The sequence below is a fragment of the Metopolophium dirhodum genome, chromosome 7 (genome assembly GCF_019925205.1).
Source record: "Metopolophium dirhodum isolate CAU chromosome 7, ASM1992520v1, whole genome shotgun sequence".
Classification (NCBI taxonomy): domain Eukaryota; kingdom Metazoa; phylum Arthropoda; class Insecta; order Hemiptera; family Aphididae; genus Metopolophium; species Metopolophium dirhodum.
The window spans coordinates 25,027,365-25,048,500 of NC_083566.1; the positions used below are offsets into that span (position 1 = coordinate 25,027,365).

Sequence of the window (21,136 nt, forward strand, 5' to 3'; positions counted from 1 at the left end):
AGTCAACTGTGCGGAACTCTTGTGCCGTCGGCGCACTGCGGACCGCACGTATATTATAATATACCGTGGTAGCAGTACCTACCTACCTACCTACCGCTAATAGCACCATAATATATAATATACGCGACGAGCATATTATACGCATATACGTGTACAGCAAAAGTAGAAGACCCTTTGGCACCTGCCGGCGAATCATTGGCCCGGCAAATTCCGGTATCGTGAGTACGTTTGTGTGTGCACTCTCTGCGTTTTTATTTTTTGGTCATTACCGGCCGCGTATAAGACACATGGCGCGACGACGACGACTAAAGGTTGCAATGTTATTATATCGTGTGTGTGTGTGTGTGATGGGCGCGAGCGCGTGTGTGTGATACGGTTTTCTTCTATGGGAAAAAGCACAAGGTGCTAATACCCCCTTCTGCAGGACGCATATGGCGCCTTTATTGTTGTGGGGGTGTGTTATCCACACATAATTCGTCCGCACAAGAAAACAATATTATAATATATTATTATATAATATTGTTGTATATACACACACACACACACGATGTCACGGGCCGACGACCACGGTCCGGCCGGCGGCAACATGATGGGTATTATATAATAATATCATTATGTCGTATATAGTATGATTGTGTACTCTGTTCGTGTCTTTGTCGCGCGTTTCATATTTTGGCGGGCGATCCGACAAGCGGCGAAGAGTATGGGCACACGCAAGCTAAAAATAATTCCATTACAGGTACAAGTGGTGTAGTTACCGTGAACGGATTTGCGTATTTGTAAATGTTTACCATGCAGGAGCAATGTACGATTGTCGATTTACCTATATAACACGCCAATCCCCTAAAATCCCCTTTAATAGCTGTGGCAGGTATTTTATTCGTTGCTGGAACGCGAGGGTCCGTGGGCAAATAGATTTCACTTCGAGATGTATACCACGCGTATGTGTCAAATAAGTCAAATTATGGGTAGTAATCTTTACCTCTATTCTTCCATTAAATAAAATATTGTATTGTAAAGAAAATCAAATACGATTATCGGCTTAAATCGAATTTAAAATATCTTGAAATAAAATCTCTAACCGAGTGACTGATAATAACGTCAATTACTAACAATTATTCATAAAACTATACTATAAATTATAATGGGTTATGCATTTCGAAACGAAATACATTTTGCACGGTTAGGTTAATATTATAATATTATGTGCACAACGACCACGATGCGCCACGCTGGAGAGTTCATTATGATAACCACCGATGTAGACCATAATATTGTATAGATTTTATATTTAAAATAATATTTGATATTATATCATATCATTTATTTTAAAGAATATTATAGTAAGAAGACAGCTAGACTCTAAATTATAAAAACTTAATTTTTTTCATACCATAATCCTTTTAAAAATATTTGATATTATCAAATTGTGTAAAAAAGTGTGTTTTTGAATGGTTAATTCGTATGGGTATTTATATCGCCGTCGCGATGCTTCATTCAAAATCTAAGATGAGTATTTGTATTTATTAATATACAATTTATTATTTTAAACATTAAGATATATCTATAAAGACATACAGTTACCAAATAAGTTAACGTAAAATGTAAATTTTGAAGTTAGTAAATATTATGTATGTTAAGTTAAATACTTAAAAATAATGATTATACATTTTTTACTGTTTTTGATCAGAGCAAAATCAATAACAATATCTGAATTCACGTATTAAACTAAATTTGTACCTATTACTGGAGATTAGACATTTTTAACTACAAACTTGAACAGATAAAAAAATCATTAACTTGTCCAGATTTCAGCAATGTCAATCGAGTAGGTAATAGGTATGTAACGCCATCTATTTGTTGAAATTTCACAAATTTTGTTCGTTATTGTATAATCAATCGTAATATATATTTAAATATTATATTATAATAAGATATCTGTTTATAGTTTTTATTTATTGTTTATTAAAATATCGACACACCATAATTTTTCCATTATCATATTATAAAATAATATCATGGTGCGGGACCGGTTAGCTATGACGACCGCGGTCTCGTCAGTCACACGGCTGACCGCGGGGACACGACGACGCCTGCTTGTTGGGGTTGGCGGCGGCGGCCGTGTTGACCGAGTCTTCCTTGCCGCCAACCGTGCACACCTTTTTGCAGATCATCTCGCCGGTGTCGATCATCTGGCCCTGCACGTGCGTGAGCATCACGTACGTACGGCGCGCAGTGACCGTCGGCTCGACGCCGTGGCCCAGCCTCGGCGGCCGGCTCGTGATCCACACGCGTTCCACTACGCCCTGTCCGGTAGCCGTCGTGTCCCTGTCCTCCCGCGAACCCTGCACCACGCACGAGTCCAAGTTGTACGTGAAGTCGGTGTTGAGCTGCGGGTCCTCCAACGGCACACCACGTTTCGATTTTGCGTCGGTCATTGCGACGATCTCCACTCGGCGTCAAATTTGACGTAGGCGAAAGTCGATATTTTGTTAAAAACGATGTTGTACGGTGACTGCAGGCGGGTCTGAAGCGATTGAATTTTTTTCCGTTCAATGTCCGTCAGTCGTAGCTGTGCGTAAATGTAGCCGGCGGCGGTGTCTGTTCAATAATATTAAAAAGTATAATATTGTAATGCGCGTTCATTAGTAAACAAACCGACAAGCGTCGTGTGATGAGTCGTCACGGGCGACTGTTTGAGGCCAGAAAAATAATATAATAGTCACCACGACCGTCGACTGCATTATGACAAAATTGTTATTATGTGTTATTTTCGCCATTGATCGATATTAACGCAGCCCGCCGTCACCAAAATCCATACGAAAGGATACTGTTATCGGACGATGAGTTCGGCGCGGTTCCGATGATCGCATCATAATATAATATTATAAAAATTTAATTCTGATTTTTAAAATGTTTAAATATATTTAAAGATCATATTTTTAAATACTTATGAAGTGTCCTGTGGATATACAAACTTCTGTTTTTCAATTACGAACCGGAATTTTTACTGAAAATTATTTAGTGGATAATTGTTTTGAAAACGTTGATGTACCTAATCAAATTTGAATGAGTAGGTAGTTTCTTAGTCAATAAAATGTAACTAATAATAAAGCTAAGTGTCAAACTAAACAGGCCGGGAGTCTTATAATTTAGAATCGAGCAAATGGTCACGTCCGGATAACCAAAAAACCGATACTGATAATAATATAACAAATAATATGTTCATATTCTTCTTTGTTTTAAACCGTTACACAAGTTGAAAGATTAATCTCTTATTTCATAATATACGTTTAACGCTCATACTCCAAACACCCTAGTAGCTCCGATGTGGGGCTAAGTCCATCACTCTGTTGGAAGGGTAATGAGTCCCCCGGCCTTCGGAGGCACCTTCCTTTTCTTATCCTAGGCTTCGGTCAGTCGGCATGGCTGGGTTGAAATTTAGATTTATTTCTCAATCATTTGCACCGTTACCCAAAGAAGAATTATTCGCTACGGGGTCACACCTAGCTCCCATTTCAGCTTTGAGACATATAATTTCCCTTTGCCGGCTACTGGTAAATTTTTGGCCATTCGCCCATATTATGAATTACTAACCAGTGGTTTAATATGGTTTAAGAACCGTCGGCGGGTTAACCACTCCACTCCATTCTAAACGGGCCCATTCATGGTATATACCTAGGCACTAGGTATATCTATCATCCCCATAACGCGACATAACTGCAAAAATATACGTTGTCGAAACTACCGTCAATACCTTATAATTTATAATAATAATACATTGGCGCGAGATGTCTTGACAACAAAAACGTACGTTTTAATTTCGCTATTGATTAATTTCAGGCTGACGAAAGGGTTGATAAGGTACTGTTTTCGCTTATATACACGTCATGACACATAATTATACAATATTGTATATTATGCGGTATTATATATAGTATACAAGGTACTTCCGTCGAAAAGACCCGGAGCGGAACAAGCAGCTAGCCTTCGTCTATAGACTGCCATCCGATAATCTATTGTATATAATCTATTATTATATTATATTTTACATTATTTTACGCACGCGTGGGGCGGCGAACGTCTCGGCGGCACGTAAAGGTCGGCGGAAGAACTAGTCGTAATAGTCGTCGTCGTCGTCGTCGCCGCGGTCCGGTGGCCACGAAAGGTTTCCGGTCGAGTCGCGTGGCCGGCGGACGGCGGCGACAGCTGCAGCTGCTCGCGCGGCCCGGAGCGCAAACGACAAAATTGTTGCCTTTATAGCCGCCCGCGCACTGCAGCGTACCGAATAACACGCTAGCTGTTCCGACACACGAAACAAAAACATTTTTCAACACGTCACGTACACAATATTACAATATATTAGGCACATTATTGTCATCGTCTTCGTCATCGGTAAGTACGCGTTTTTGTTTTTGAACTGTTCGTACTATTCTCTCTTGCAGGCCGCACGACAAACGCATATTATTATTATTATTATTATTATTATTGTATCCATCACAATGGATCATCACGTTATTGTACGTACCTGTCTATCGCGTAAAATCGTTACGGATGGACGTGGGTAAATGGTGTGCATGATGGTGTTCGTTGTCGTTCGCCTGCGCGGGGTGGACGGTCCGTTTGTGTCAATAGCCGTGTAATTAACGCAGTTTTTACCCCCCAAAACGACCGGAACGTTACGGACACAGATCGCCGGGGTGGGTCGTGGTTTGGACTCGCGTGATTCCCGGTGGGTGCGCGGCGTCTTGTCGGCCCGTCCGCGCGGAGAGTGATTCCCGTACATATTTAATTATGTTCGACAACGGCGTTTAATACATTTAAGTATAGGCAATGGATTTACGTACCGTAAGCCGGGGTAAGTTTGTACGATTTTTCAGCATTTTTCAATTTTAGGGCTCATTTTAACTGGGTAGTTGCACTTAAAAAAAAAAAATAAAAATATTGACATAAATGTGTGGGTTCATACACGTCTTCTGCGAAATCTAATTTTTAACTAAAACTAGAGAAAAATATTTACTAAAAAAATCATTGCAACGATCTCTATTAGCTTTTATCTATATAGAATATAATATCGTGAAAGGCAAATATACACTACTCGCTATTTCTCAATAACGACAAAACGTGTAAACTTGAAATTTGGAATAGTGGTAATTCCTGTTATAGTTGTCAAGATGTGCATAGTAGGGATTTTAATAAACTCGCATTTTAAAGATTGACTCACACAGGATTTTTGTCTAAATGCACATATACTTTTTACCAAAATTGAAAAATATTTTTAACATAACATTCAAAATAATGTCTATTATGGTAAAATACATTTTCTTAAATAACATTTTTTAGGTAGGTACGCACTGCGCCTTGGTTTTAAAGCATAATAATTTATATATAATATATATTATACGATGTAACTTAATGAACGTACCTATTTTTGTTGAAAAATGTAAAGACGTGTATAATTTTGGTATAATTTATAATCACCCACTGGTCATTTTTCATTTTGGAACCATGAAAGATTAAGTCGACCAGGAACTTAATTAACACGATTAGCTCGTAGTTTTAATGTGTTTAATCACTTACTTGTGTAAGTATCTTGTTCTTATATAATAGTTTATATAATGGATATTATACTGAATGTTAATTAAACAATTACAACACCATACAATATTAATTGCAACAGGAAATTAAGCCAATTATTTAGCTAATATTATAAGACCTTAATTTTTTTATTTTTTATTTATATAAATATAATTTTATCTATTGTTATAATTTATATTTTCTTTTCTTTCTTTATCACGACAGGTTTAGTTTATTTTTTTCAAAAAAAAATGGCATACACATGTTGCATAATTATTATAGTAGCGTATAATATTATATTATTATTTCATATACTATTACTTGGTAGCTAATATATTATCGACTAAGTAGATAAGTACTGTACTAGTGTAGTAGTGTCAAACAATTTCAAGTCTATCTCAACCCTACGAGGATTTTTAAATTACAACAAAATAACTGTAGTAAAAAAAAAATGATTAGGTAGGGGAGACCGGGGCTAATTTTATTTCCCACTATCAGAATTTCCATTTTAAATACTCGAATTTGTATGTATCCCTTCATTAACATGTAAGCTATGAAATCGTACCATTATATTATCGTCTAAATATTTAACCCTTTTAATTATTAATATACCTAATTGTTAATTTTTGTTTAAATAAATCTAATTTTGTCGAAATTTAAACTTAACAATATTTAGTATATAAAATGAATAAAAAAATTGTATATAATATGTATTTATTCAATTTTTAGGTTTCTGTATATAAATAAATTAAATTTCTGTTAATAGAGATTAATAATTATTATAACCAGAATATTTTTTTCAGAACTTCTTTTGAATTTATTTTATCATGATTTGCAACAGTGTCGTAGGTGTTTTTGGTAAAAGTGGAACGAATAGAAATCAAACTATCAAGCTAATAAGTGAAAAAATAATTTTTTATATTAAACTAGTACTTACTTTTAAATGTATAGTACAATTTGAATATATTTTATGCTCATTTCCCATGGAAAATATAAATTGTAGGTACATTTTTTTTTGCCTTTCACTTTATTTATTAATATACAATAGGTACAGTAAACTGTTAAGTCATACAAAACTATATTATTCGTTGAGGATGCCATCATCCTACATTTATTTAAAATATTAGATTATTTGTCTGTATCAATTATTAGTTTTTATTCATTATTATTTTTAAAATTGAATTACAAGCCCGGTGACTATGGCTATACGCTGTTGTAGGAGTTATGAACTGTGGTTGGTAAGGTAAGGTGTTGTCGCGGTTATTGCGGTAAGCAAACGTATATGTGTGGCAAAGTTTTTACTACTACGAACCCGGATGGTCACCCATCCGGGAGCTAGTAGCTGCGGGCGTTACTTACTTTCAGTCGCATTGCGCGACTGGGAGCAGCCAACGCTCTGCTCCAAGCTACTTAGTTTTTATTGTTTTATACAATATTGCGTAGAATTGGTATCCCGCTCATTCTTAAAATGTATCATACTTTTTTTGACAAAATATTTTATTGAACAGACCAATAATTTATTATGTTCATAACAAATTGTTTAACTTCATCAAGGTATTTGCATATTATAATATAATGGTTTGACTTGCAGTTGGCCTTATATGAAGGCGTTATCATTTATCAATTAAATAAGACTAAGTATATTTATTGGTTATAATTTATTATAATATACAGAACCTGTTATTTTATTTATAACTGTATTTATGTTTATTGATATATATGTACAACCTATAAAATAAATGTTATAACAATATTTTGAATATTTTAAACTATAATAAATATAGATGCTTAAGTTATTGTAAGATGTTTGTCGTACTATCTACAATATCATATAGAATGGTTATAAATTATTAATTTTAATATTAGTTTAATTATTTTTTTTTTTAGATAATTATTTATGATTCACAAATACGTTTTTATAACCATGACAATGAAAATCTAACAACAAATTGATGAAAAGTCAAAATATGTGTACCCAGCCCAAAAACATATAAGAGATAAAAAAATGTATGTAAAAAAATGTAAATAAAATTAATAATAACATCTTATCTTTAATAAATAACATTTTTAAATATATACTTAAAATGATATTTTTCATTTTCACTACATGGCTGCTCACCAACCTACTCCTAAAATTCTTCATGAAAATACATCATTATTCATTGTGTAAACTAAAAATTACTTGTTTCATTCTGAACAGAAAACTCGTAAAATCGTATTACCTACCTAAATATAATTTATTTTACGAAATATTTTAGAATGTTATCCAAATACGATTTTTCCAACAATTTCAAGTGTATAAAAATAAAAACAATGCGAAATATGCACAAATATGCTAAAAATAAGCACATAATGCACACGCTACAAAAATTCATTTTTCCTAAAATATGACAAATTATTGTGGAAATTCAAACTTTGTATTTGATTTCGCCATTTCATGAAACAAATGTAGGTATAGCTTTAGAATCAACTACGACCATTACAAAAAAAAAATATGCAAATGCAAGAAGTTCTGAACCCTATAGTTATACTATTACCTACGCTTGTAAAAACATTTTAAATTAGGGGGGATCACTGGATCTTAACAAAGGTGAAAAAAAATTTACCTGGTATGAATGTGTTTATAATCACTTATACAACTCTATAGCCTGTATGATCATAATACAGGAAACATTCTTTTCTTTTTCGGCGTATACCTATGTTAAATATCGTTTTCAAGGGCCGAGTAACAAACCAATACTTTATTATTCGGCTTGGTCTTGCAATAGTACCTTTTGTGTAACATATTATTTTATAAAATTCGTAAGCAATAACTGATTAACACATTGGCGCGGCGGGGATAGTGTCACCTGAGCTATGCATTGCAGCGGTGTTGTCTTGTGTGCATATATATATTTATATAGCAAAGCAAACCCACCGGATTTGATAATATAATTAGCCGGGTACAACGTCGGAGTCGGTCGTGTCTTTTTCGTATAATTAACCGAGACATAATACGTATATACCTACACAATATAATATATTATAATGCCACACACACACGCACACACACACACACACACACACACACACTCACACGCGTTGATTTTCTCCGGGACGATATTATATTGTACGAATGGCGCACGCGCGCTTCTCGTCCGTCGTCCGAGACGATCTCCGCGCGGAAGGCGGCGGGACACGCGCCGCGGCGTACCGTTCCGGTGCGTTGGCCGAAAAAACTTTCTTTATATTATTATTATTATCATCATCATCATCGTATAGGTATATGGTACGCATGTCGTGTGCCGCGATGACTATATAATCACCGGCCGCCGGTAAGCCGTTGTAGTCGCTTCTCTCGTGTTATTATCGTCGTCGTTATTATTATTATATGTGTTATTATATATATATTATATATTATGTACAAGCGAGGAGGTACCTACACAACTGTATATTATAAAGACTCGTGTTTTTACAATTAAGTAAAATAAAAAAATTATACGGCGGAGAAGAAGAGTGGTGGCGAGGGGGTGGGGGAGAACATAATAGAAGTGGAAGAAGAAGAAGAAAAAAACAATCGGTTTCGGTCTGTAGACGCGTAAGTTTATTGGAGCGGCATATGTGTGTGTGTGTGTGTGTGTGTGTGTGTCGAGGGGCACGCGTCCGTTTTCTGCTATAATATGTACCGGTGTGTGTAAGGTACTTATTCCGATGCCGTGCAAGACACTGAGGAACATATTATACTTCGGCGGAGGAAGCAAAGAACACGAGGAGGTGGTATATCGCGTTGCAGGTATACTGGCTGTGTACTAATTAGTGGAGGCGCGCGACCGAGGAAAAACCCGTGCTCCGCGGACCGGCACTATAGCCGCCGCCACTGCCGCCACTGCCGCCGCTTGTTGCTCTCTGCTCTTCCACACACACACACACACACACACGCACATCTATGTATTCGTCGTTGCCGATAACAATCTTTCTGGTCAGCCTCTGTGACGCCGGTACCGCCACGCCGCGCCCGTCTCATCGTCAACGTCTTGACAGTGCCCTCGTGCCGGCCTAAGTACCGCCGACCATATAATATAATAATATAGGCGTATATATGTATACATTATAACATTATGTGCTGTATAATAACAATAATAATAATTTCAGTGTAAGTATAGCTCTCCGCCTCCAACTTTATAACGAATCCCCGGCTCGTAAACGACATCTGTCCGAAATGTGTCCACCTTCGCAGCGGTATCGTATCGTCTGAAAATCGTATTATCTATATTGCATGTGGTTTAGTTTTGGAGGGTATATACGGTGTATACCCATTTATCATTTGAACCATGTGAAAAATAATTAAGTTTGGTTATCATTGGTTACCTATAGTTATACTATTTAAGTGATGTATTAAGTAAGGTCCAAACGATATACTTTTTCGTGAGCGAAGCGAGTGGCTTTTTGAAGGGTTGAATCTGACTAGTCTTGCGCGCCTTAAAATACCACAATATTAATTATTGCATATTTGCATCATTGCCTTAATTTCATAAATGCGGACGTATACCCTATTTTTTTTTTACGAAAACACCACATTATATTATTATTATATTGAATACACACATAGGTTATAGGTACCTCTGATACCTACTAAATATAAGATATTCGAATCATACACCGTACCGTTAAACTTGTTTTATAAATTTATTATTATGCAGTTGTCGCCGATTATTATTATCATGGATAATTTTATCAATCGTATATTCAATATTGTTTTCAAAAAGTGCAAGTACCTACCTATAACATATTTCAATTTTCGTTTAGTGTTAAAAATCGGTTTATAGTTTACGTTTTGTCTGGTACCTAAGTGATTACTTTAAGCGGTGACCCCTGTAATTTATAAATTATAATATAGGCAGGTAAGTATACCTACACCGGACACCATCACTGCAGAGTTCCGTTACAGGTAAATGCTCCAAGTACAATATTCCTTCGTACGTCATTCGAACCACGTATTGGGTTATGCATTATGCGACGACAACATTTTTGAATAAGAGTCATAACATAATATAATATGTGTTACATTTACAGTACGATCGGTGTTTGTTATATAAATATTAAATTTATCAAATTTAAACAGAAAATTGAAAAAATAAAGTAACTTTTCAAGAACACCACGTATTACACGTATACATATATGTATAACATATTATTTTTTTTTAATTGATCTCGAGCCCAGCAACTAAGGCCATTAGCTATTTTTGTTTTGTAGGTTTTTATGTCGGTAGGGAGAGGAACACGTGTGTGTTAGTTTTGGCAGAATTTTTGGTTTGGGCACCCGTAGGTATCTGCCATGCCCGGGTGGGGGATGGCGGCACTTGTTCTCCGGACACCGTGACTTGTCCGCTCGAAAAATGACGCCCATAACCGAGGATCGAACGAGGGTCAGCTGCGTCGTAGCCGACGCCTTAGTCCGCTCGGCCACTCCGTCCCCCAACATATTTTTATACTGTTTTAAAAGGATAGACTTAATTTGAGTATATATATATATATATACATTAGTTATATGGTCATTATAAAGTGTTTTAAACAGTAAAAACTTTCAAATCATAACAGTTTAATGCAAACAAAATTTTATAATTTTATAATTTTATATAATAAACATTGTGTGGTGGGAGTTATACTGTAAACAAAATGTTCCGTACATTTAGGTACACTTTTTTTATAAGTATTTGTGTTGCTCCCTCTTCATACAAACCTATAAGCTTCTTCCCAACATTCTCCAAAATTCTGGAATAAATCATCTCAAAATAAATTTACCCGATATTAACTGAGAAAAAAAATATTCCAAACGCACAATTCGGCTTTAGGAACAATTACTTTCTCTTTCCCCAACTACACAGGGAAGTCCACATATTTCCTCATCCCTAGAGGAAAAAAAATTGTTCTGGTGTTTTTCTTGACGTTGCACAGGCGTTCGATCGGGTCTGGCACGAAGGGCTAATGTTGAAACTTTTATTCTTACTCACTCCGTTATTTCTTACCCTCAAATCATTACTGTCAAACCGAATATTTGTAGTAAAATGTGAAGATGAAATCTCCAACTCACATCCTATAAAAGCAGGCGACCCCCAACGCAGTTTCCTTTCCTCGGCTTTTTACAATATAAATATAGCAGTCCTACAACAGACCATGGCATACAGTTCAACAACACCACAATAGCTAACTTCGCCGACTATACAGCCATAACTTGATCCAACTCCAATATAATCACTGCCACAAACAACCTTCAAGACAACCCAACTCAACTACAGGGTTGGTTCGGTTATGGAAAATTAAAATCAATGAAATCAAATCCCCTCACATCACCTTTACCCTCGCACTAAACATATTCCGTCTGTCCATCTTAATGACCAGTTAATCCCCATATACGATTCTGTAAATACCTAGGTATCCTCCTCGACAAAAGACTAATCTGGGCAAATCATATAAAAGAAAAAATAACTTCCTTTAACTTAAAACTACACAAATTAAGACCAATACTCCGATCAAAAATCTGTTAAATTAACAAATCATTATTCTACAAACATAATATGTCTTTACTAGGTACGTCACACAATCACATATGGCATCCAACTCCGGTGAACCTCTAAAAATTCAAATTCAAGCGAATTTCAAGCTCTCCAATCAATGACTGTTCGTGTACTTTCTAATTCTCTATGAATCAATAATCGTACTCTACATCACGACCTCAACTTACCAACAATATACTTGCAACCTATTATTCTAACAATACATACCTTCTAAGTTCATAAATTGAACCTTTGATGAAAGAGGATTGAACCTTCCATCACGCTTGCCACGTCTAAAATTCAAATTGCCATCCTCTTTATTTATTGTATTATTTTGTCTAAACAGATTGTAAATAATATCTTCTATAAAAAAAAAAAAATAAAAAAATAAAAGTATTTGTGCTTAATCAATATATTATTACGAACTCAATAAGATTTTTATTAATACTTATATCAGTTATTACTTATTACCTATACTAGTGGATATCAATATTATATTGCTATAATAAATAAAATATTATTTTAGTATACTTATCTTAATTTAACATTATAATACTATTATGAAACACTCAAACACTCCACCTCGTGAACCAAATATTATTAAAATGATGTATTATTGTGCATATGAATACAGTTGAACGGTAAAAACAAAATATCGGTAAAATTACCGAACTCCTTTCTCTAATATTGTATTGTATGACATTTTAATGACTTATCCTAAGTGTGTTTTACCTGACCGTATGACTTAGGCAAACTATCAATAGGGTGGTTATTGGGATCTTTTAGTCAGTTATAAGTCTAAAATATTATGATCTTTATATATTTTTGCATCACAGCTCCAAGACAAGAAAACAATTTAAAATTGATTAAGTGATCCAAATCGTAGTTATGCGTTATAAAACTTTTATTTACAATGGCCTTTTTTATATTTTACATATTATTTACACACCATTAATATGGTGTTCCACGTGAATAAATCTTTGTGTGTGCAGTGTCGCCAAATAATTGTTTTCACAAAACAAATTTCTTCAATCCATTCGTGGCTTTTTTCTGATTGTTTCAAAACGTTAGTCGTTAAACTAAATTTCGCAATCAATGTCTTTAGGTAAATACTGTAAAAAAAGTAAATTATCAAGTATAACTACATGATTACTTATTAATTGTTATACATATTTTCTAAACAGTAAACACATATTATATAATAATCATAATACAATAAAATTACTATAGTAAGTTATTATTATTATTTTTTTTATTCATACAGATAAATATCAGCCTAATGTTTATATTGCTTATGGTGTGGTTTGATAACAATTATTGTTTTAAGTCAATTTTATATATTATATATATTATTATGAGCATTTAATTATTAGAAAATTTACTAAAATATTTATTAAATATTATATTGTTATTTGTTAGACTGTAGTAAAAATAAAAAGACGTACATAACTTTACTGCGTCGTATTTTGGTTTATTATATGATTTTATAACGCACACAGTAACATGACAGTTATTCGATTGCTTGGGTCATACAATTAACCATTTAAATAATATAATAGTAAATTACATAAATAAACTAACATAACATATTAATATAGACATATAGTGGCAGCTGATAACAAATTACTACTTCAGTTGGATTTTGTCTGAAACACTTGATTCTCGAATATTGGAATGAACGGTGCATTAACATTCCTTGTACATAAGTATTAAGTAGGTACCTACTATATATTATAGTTAATAAATAATACATTTATTAATTTAGTTATTACTTATTACAATTTACGGGCATGGCCACATGTACAATATTATAGTAACAAATAACAAATAACGATACCTATTGAATACAAGTTATAATAATTGTATAATAGTTAACTAACCGAACCTAACGCGCCACCGTCTTGGCGTTTTATAGAATAAACTATAAGATAATAATTTTAACAATGAAATAAAAATTATTATAAAAGATTGAGAACTTAAAACGAAATGAAAAATCTAGTAATTTAGTATGTAAATTAAACTAGTTAACTATAGATTATTGCTAGAGGATAGTAACATATTAATATGGTGATCTTAACAAATATAAAATAAATCATTATGGTGAATGTTGTGGCTTCACTTAAAAGTTTATCAGGATTGACAGAAATGAGTTATCCGTCTCATTATTGAGTAATATTTGAAAAGAAAATTGTTATAGATATAAAACTACTCTTGTTTGTGCGTTTAAACGTTTCTACGCACTGTTTAAGAGGACGTCACACCCGCACGTATTGTCTTTGTCTTACACACGTTCGTCATAGACAAAACGCGTTTACGCAGTCTGAGTAGAACTCTCTCAATTTTGGTTCTAGAGTAAAAATTCCTAGTTTAAAATGAAAAGATAACAATATTTCGAAGAACCAAACGGTGCGTTTTTTTAAAACACTCAATACATTTTTTAGAAATAACGACCATTTCAACCGACCTGTAACTATTTTAAAAATATTTTATTATAACACTGAAATATTCTCATATTTCAATTTTATAATAGGTTTTTTTATTCTAAAACCGAAATTGAGCGTTTTGTCTATGTCGTACCTGTGTAAGACGGAAACAACACATGCGGATGTCCTATTAAGATTCTAAATTTAAGATAACAAAGATATTTTCATAACCATAGTCCATAACATAATTTTGATTTGGTTTTACATTTTTTCAAGTTGATTACTATAATATCTATAAATAAAATAATTTTTCTATGGAACTTTATTATTCAATTAAAAATTACATTTTCATTAAAAAAATAATAATAGGTATTTATATATTTTACATATTATTGTATTAACTTTTGTAATATACGTTCAAATAAAATAACAATATTCTATAATATATAAATTAGATGAGAAGACTGCAGTGTCATCCGCTGTGAAAATTAAATCAAGAAAAGTTCCAACTATATACCTATTATAATTTTAATCATTACTTAACATAATTATTTTAGATTCTGAGCGGAATTACTGTCGATATTTTTAGTAGACATTTGAGGATACAATAATAAGTAATACTCATTTAGTTATTTTTGTATAATTGACTTTAGGTACACGACAAAAAAAGAGCCAATCGGTTGGGAAACACTGAAGGGCATGAAAATAAATTCAATAGATTACCGATAAACTCCTGGTGTTTGTGTGTTACCTATCTACTTAAACCAGAAGCGCACACACACTTAACATCATAAACAATTCATGACAGCAGCACAATATAATACTGGGGTCGTAACATACTATATTATCCAAATACTGATCGGTATATATATATATATATTTTTTTTTTCAAAATCAAAAACAATACAAAACCTGTTGCATTAAATCGGTTTATTGTTATTACGACGTTTCGTCCGGTGTCTGTACCCCCAAAAACCAATCAACAGTCGACCGATAGATTACCGACGGTAGGACCTAAATATGACGGTCCTAACATCTCTCTCTCTCTGTGTCTCTCTCTGACTTCTCACTAAAATGGTATTTTGATTCAGGTTATTTTTATTTTAACTCTTATCTTTTCTATCGCTAGACCAGCGCCATTATAAAAAAAATAAAAATAACGATAATAAGCATTAATAAATTAAGACATCATGTGACTACCGTGTTACGCGCATCCACGTCGGATTTGTCAACTGCTATACTACAACACATGTACAGTTGTACTCTAATGGAGCGTTGTCTGGGCGCGATAATTGGACTGTGTAGAATATTATTATAATATTGTACACGTAATACGTGTGGCTTCCTTATTTTTTGTAATCGGCAGCAATGCAACGAATTCGTTTGAGGTTCATCGACATTTTCCATGTGGAAGATTCTGACTAATATGTCAATAAAATGTAGTAAGTACAACACCTGCTGTATATTTTATTATGAACACAAAGCCTGAAAAACGTTCGACACTCTTATAATGGGTAGAGATATTAATACAGCATAAATACAATAAAACTGATTAAAATAAATTACCTAATGACTAACACAGATTATAAAATTACATTTTATGAACTAAAAATGAAATGTTAATTATATACTACATAGTGTAAGCCAAAATTATATTTTTAATTCGCTTTAATTCTTATATAATAATTATATCTACTGTAATATTATGTAGGTAGGTAATAAGAATGTATATGATGTTTTAAATTTGAAAAGATTTTATTTATTTCTGTAAGTACCTATCTATTTTCCTCTATACGTATAATTCTGAATGTAATCATGTTTAAAATAAATTAATAATTATCTATAGTAAAATTGTATTGTATTTCTGGTTTTTGGTGAATAACATTATTTACTACGATTATAGTTGGAAATTGGTATAATTTAATATATTATAGAGCATTATAATATATAAGACTAAACAATTATTTTGCGCTCGCACACTTGTGTATTTTATTGCTCATTCTATAAATCATAGAATCATACAACTGTGTATTTTATTAATGATACTCGGTAAGCCTATATGTATTGTCGTATTGATACAAGTGCATATTGTCATATTGAAGCATTTAACGTGGAGTTCATTAAATTCTTTAGAATTAAAGAATTTAATAGAGATGTATTAAACACATAATAATAATTATTAGTTATTATAAACCACGGCCCATATTGGAATATAGTCTTTTTGCCAAAAATAAGCACTTTAAGATTGGGAAATGCATTCGTTAATAATAAGACACACTTTAAATCTCTAGTCTATACAAACTATTTTTTTTTTTGAAAGAATTAAACAAACAATAGTTATATGAATAAATGATAAAATTGTATGATGTAGGAAAACTAGTAGTATTGAAGTAGGTATGTAAAATATTACAATTTACAAATTTTCATATTGTACAGAAAATTTATATATAAACCGTAAAACAGCTCCTGAGGAAAGCTTGATTAGTCACTAGGTACTAATACTATTGATTGTCATGAGAGACAATTACCAATTGATTAATAGGTATTAATATTTATTATCTAAAAACAAAACTGTATTTATTTTTATATTTACTTCAGATTTTAAATTTGTTTTTTATTTTTTATTTAATATAAAACAATCTATCCTGAGCAAAGCCGGAAAACTCGGCTAATAAACACTAAATATAATGAGTAAAAATAAGACAAATCTTGTAGTAATAGGAAAAAATAGGCTCGTGCTAGCTATTAAATACATCCTGCTAGCACATGAAATAAATTAATTTGCATACGTACTTATTATATTGTAGTAGTATAATAATTAGTAATTTATACAATATTCAACAAAAAAGAAATTTAGCTCCGCTTTCTAAAAACACACAATTAAATTTTGATTATTTTAATGAACAATATACTATAGACGGTAATGTATAGTACCGCTATAAAAAAGTGTATAATATATAATTATTACACTATACAGTGTAATTCAATCTTGTTTCCTTTGTACATCATATTATGCATTTATAATGTTGATTTATTATTATACTCTAAATTTTGCAATTCGTGGTTAAAGATCTTACAATAGATTTCTTTAACCAAGGTGTTCGTTTATATTTAGATAATTATTATTTGTAACGAAAAAACCTCTAATGAATAGGTAGGTTCTCATATGGCCACATATTATTATTATCCATACTAATTTTTTTGTTAATCATCATGTTGCCCTTATTATTAATGAATTAACGTTTTCAGTTTATTATACTAATATGAGGTTTAAAATATATTCCTACGAAAAAAACTAATCGTTGACAATACGTTTTGCTGAGATGGTATTTATTTCTATAGGTAGTTTTAATACAACACGTACAACTCTCAATAAAATAACGAAGTAAATAAATAAATATTTAAAACATTGGTAATGAGTTTTATATTTTCATAATAATTTAAAAGTACACTAGTTACTTTATTACTTACATAATAGTATTATTCATTCATGTATTAAATAAGATAGTTTTTTGAAGTATAATAAGAAAATATATTGCGTTAATAGATTAAATTCAAGAAGTTATAGGTGGATCTGAATTTTTTATTTATTGTCTTACAAATGTAAGAGTTAGTTGGATATTATGAGTATTAATAATTTTTGTTTGACAACAAATAAAAACTTAAAAAACTTTAATAATCTCAACCAATTATTAATTGATGACTTTGAGATGCGTAAGCGTCGATAAAAAACCGAATTTATTCAATGATAAAGCTAAAAAAATTCAAAAAATGTTAGAAAGCATTTTCACGATTTCGTACTTAGGTACTTATTATCTAACTTAATATAAGTATGTCTAAATAAATGGATTACTGAATTATTCAGGTCAATAATCGACAGGCCATTGCGTATGAAATGAAACTTATTTTAAAAGGTAAACACTTTACACGAGCAGTTTGACGTGAGTTTATTTATTATTTACGCTGTAGACAGTGAGAGATTAACCGAATGGTTTAACCTGATCTTTCTATCCGATCCATCAACACAGCTGAACCAGTTTCTTATCGTTAAAATTCTGACAAAAAAAAACTTAGTTTATAGTAGGTACTCGTGTAATATTATTATATTATATTAATGTTATATATGCCACTAGGACGTTAAAAATGGGAATTATCGACGTATGCCTCAACGTAATAATCGATAAATCTTAAATTCAATCCAATGATTTTTCAATCACCGGGATGTTACACCCACCTTAAACGGCAATATATTATCTTAGTATAATTATTTAAAAAAATTTTAACATGACGTATAATTGTATTATATTCCCATTTGTCAATGTTATAACTTGCGGTAGACACCTACCTAGTGTATTAATAATTTATTATTATATATTTGTTTCAAGTTAAATAATATTTTTAAAAACATATAGGTAATATAAGTATGTAAATAATATTTGGTTTTGTTTAAATATATTAAATTTAATTAAAAATACTACATGTTAAGAAAAGTTTGATTAAATTATTAATAATAATATTTAATATTCAATTATTTTAAAATTTTTAACTAAGAAAATTTTTGAAAACTATATTTTGTTCCATGTGCTTTGGTGTCATATTTGAACGAAGGTCGGTTAAAATGTTTTTATGTGTGCTAAAAGAACGTTTGACGTCAACTGAAGCCACAGGAGCATATTGTAAATCTGTTATCATAGCCGGCGAAAAATTATCTATAAGTTGTACTTCATTATTTCCATTCAAAACTTTAGCTACGTTTTTCAAAATGAAGAGCCCTTGATTATTTTGTTGAAGTTGGTTTTATTTTATTTCCATTTTCTCCAGGTTCTAAAAATTAATCGATTATATTCTTTATTATACGAAATATTCTTTTATCTTAAAATATTCCCAAATATGCACAAAAAACTTTTGCCATTAACTCACCTGTTTTATGATTTGTAATGACTGCATAGACTCAAAAAAAAATATGCAAAAGAATATAATTCCGGCCTCTAGTTATAACTTATAAGCATTAAACATAGTGATTTTTGAACTAAGTGCTCCCCCCCCCCCCTCCCGCAAATAGTTGATGACAACAATATATACCTGATATAATATTTTGATTTTGATCTTAGATACTTAAACGTCAAAATAAAATCATTAAGTTTATACCTGTTCAGATGTCCTATATTCTATAATGAAAAGAAACATCAAGTCCTGTTTGTTTATTGATTTACAGGAGTTCGATAAAAATATATCACTTTATTAGATTATTTAAATTCAGTCAATTCAGTACATTATTAAACGTTATATAAAATGCAAATTATTAAATGTCTTAGTTTTCATTCATATATGTGATCCATCAGTATACAAAAACGTTCAAAATTAGAAAAAATAAATTCTAAATAGGTATTTTATATGTAGGTACGTAAGACGTAGATACATATTTAGTATAATATATTATTTTATACTATATTATACAGAATATGACTAAAGTTCATCTAGTTGTATCTAGGCATAACATTTATTTTTACGAACATATCGAATCATCGTTTTATTTACTTCCATTTATTTGTATATTTTAAATGATATATATTAATAAAATAAGTAAAAAATAAATAAAAAAATAAAACGAAATAGTTTTATATTATTCAAAGATTTTTTTTTAGAAACTTAAAAACAAGATAATTTATGTACTATATTATAATAAAGCATATAGATACAGCTTTAATGGTAGTTACTACTTACTAACATGTAACATGGTTTTATTTAGTGCATTTCACAATCTCCATACTAACATTTGTCTTATTACTAGGCGTTAATTAGATAATTATTATAACGACAAACTGTTCATAATGTTCATGTTATATGTAAATTAGTCATCTAATTTTTCTGGACGCCTACAGTGTTCAATAAAAAAGCACATATGAACGCAATAATGTAAATAGGAAATACGATTATACGAATCGAGTTGCACTGTCAATTGATGACGGAATTTAATTCAACCAATTCGATTTAGCATTTAGTCATGTAAATTAAATTGTATAATATAGCTGACGGGCTTTTAATATATTGATGGTATTCCACCAGGGAAAACCTTGTTCTCTATGTTAAATAATAGGAAATTCATTTTTTCAAGAATTTAATTTTGATGGTGAAGTCACGTGTTCGCTATATTATGTACATGCATAATATTATATTATATTCATTATATTCCTCAGAGACTCGTTTTATGACTATTACACAAACATTAATTAGGTCTTGTAGTGGTTTTTTGTTGTATTACTAGTGATAGTGGATCGTTGGCTTAGGCGGCGTAAAACATAATAAATTAATACCTACCTAATGATACATTTATATAATATTGCAATAACTCGTATTTCATTTCCAATCTTGTGGTTTGCCTTATTTTATTTACATTGTTCATAAAATAAAAGGTACATACATATTCTACAATATTATACTTACTATACTACAGTATGTTATTGAATCATATAATTTAGTAATTATTGTAATAATAATTTAGTTGTAACTTTAAAATCCTTGTCCCATCAGTTATTTTACACAAAAAATCAGTGACAGTCTTAGTAAAAAAATTAAAAATATTGTTCTATATATATTATATTT

General features: G+C 31.6%; 1 protein-coding gene across 1 annotated transcript; it reads right to left on the minus strand.

Moving 5' to 3' along the window:
- Window positions 1-2,057: 2,057 nt before the first annotated feature.
- On the minus strand, window positions 2,058-2,438 carry LOC132948720 (uncharacterized). The gene has a single exon (XM_061019346.1). It carries the CDS (start codon window positions 2,436-2,438, stop codon window positions 2,058-2,060), a length of 381 nt encoding a protein of 126 aa, XP_060875329.1.
- Window positions 2,439-21,136: the final 18,698 nt, after the last annotated feature.

Bases quoted from the DNA above. Each gene is read 5' to 3' on its own strand.
- LOC132948720 (XM_061019346.1), bottom strand. From the start codon at position 2,438: ATGACCGACGCAAAATCGAAACGTGGTGTGCCGTTGGAGGACCCGCAG.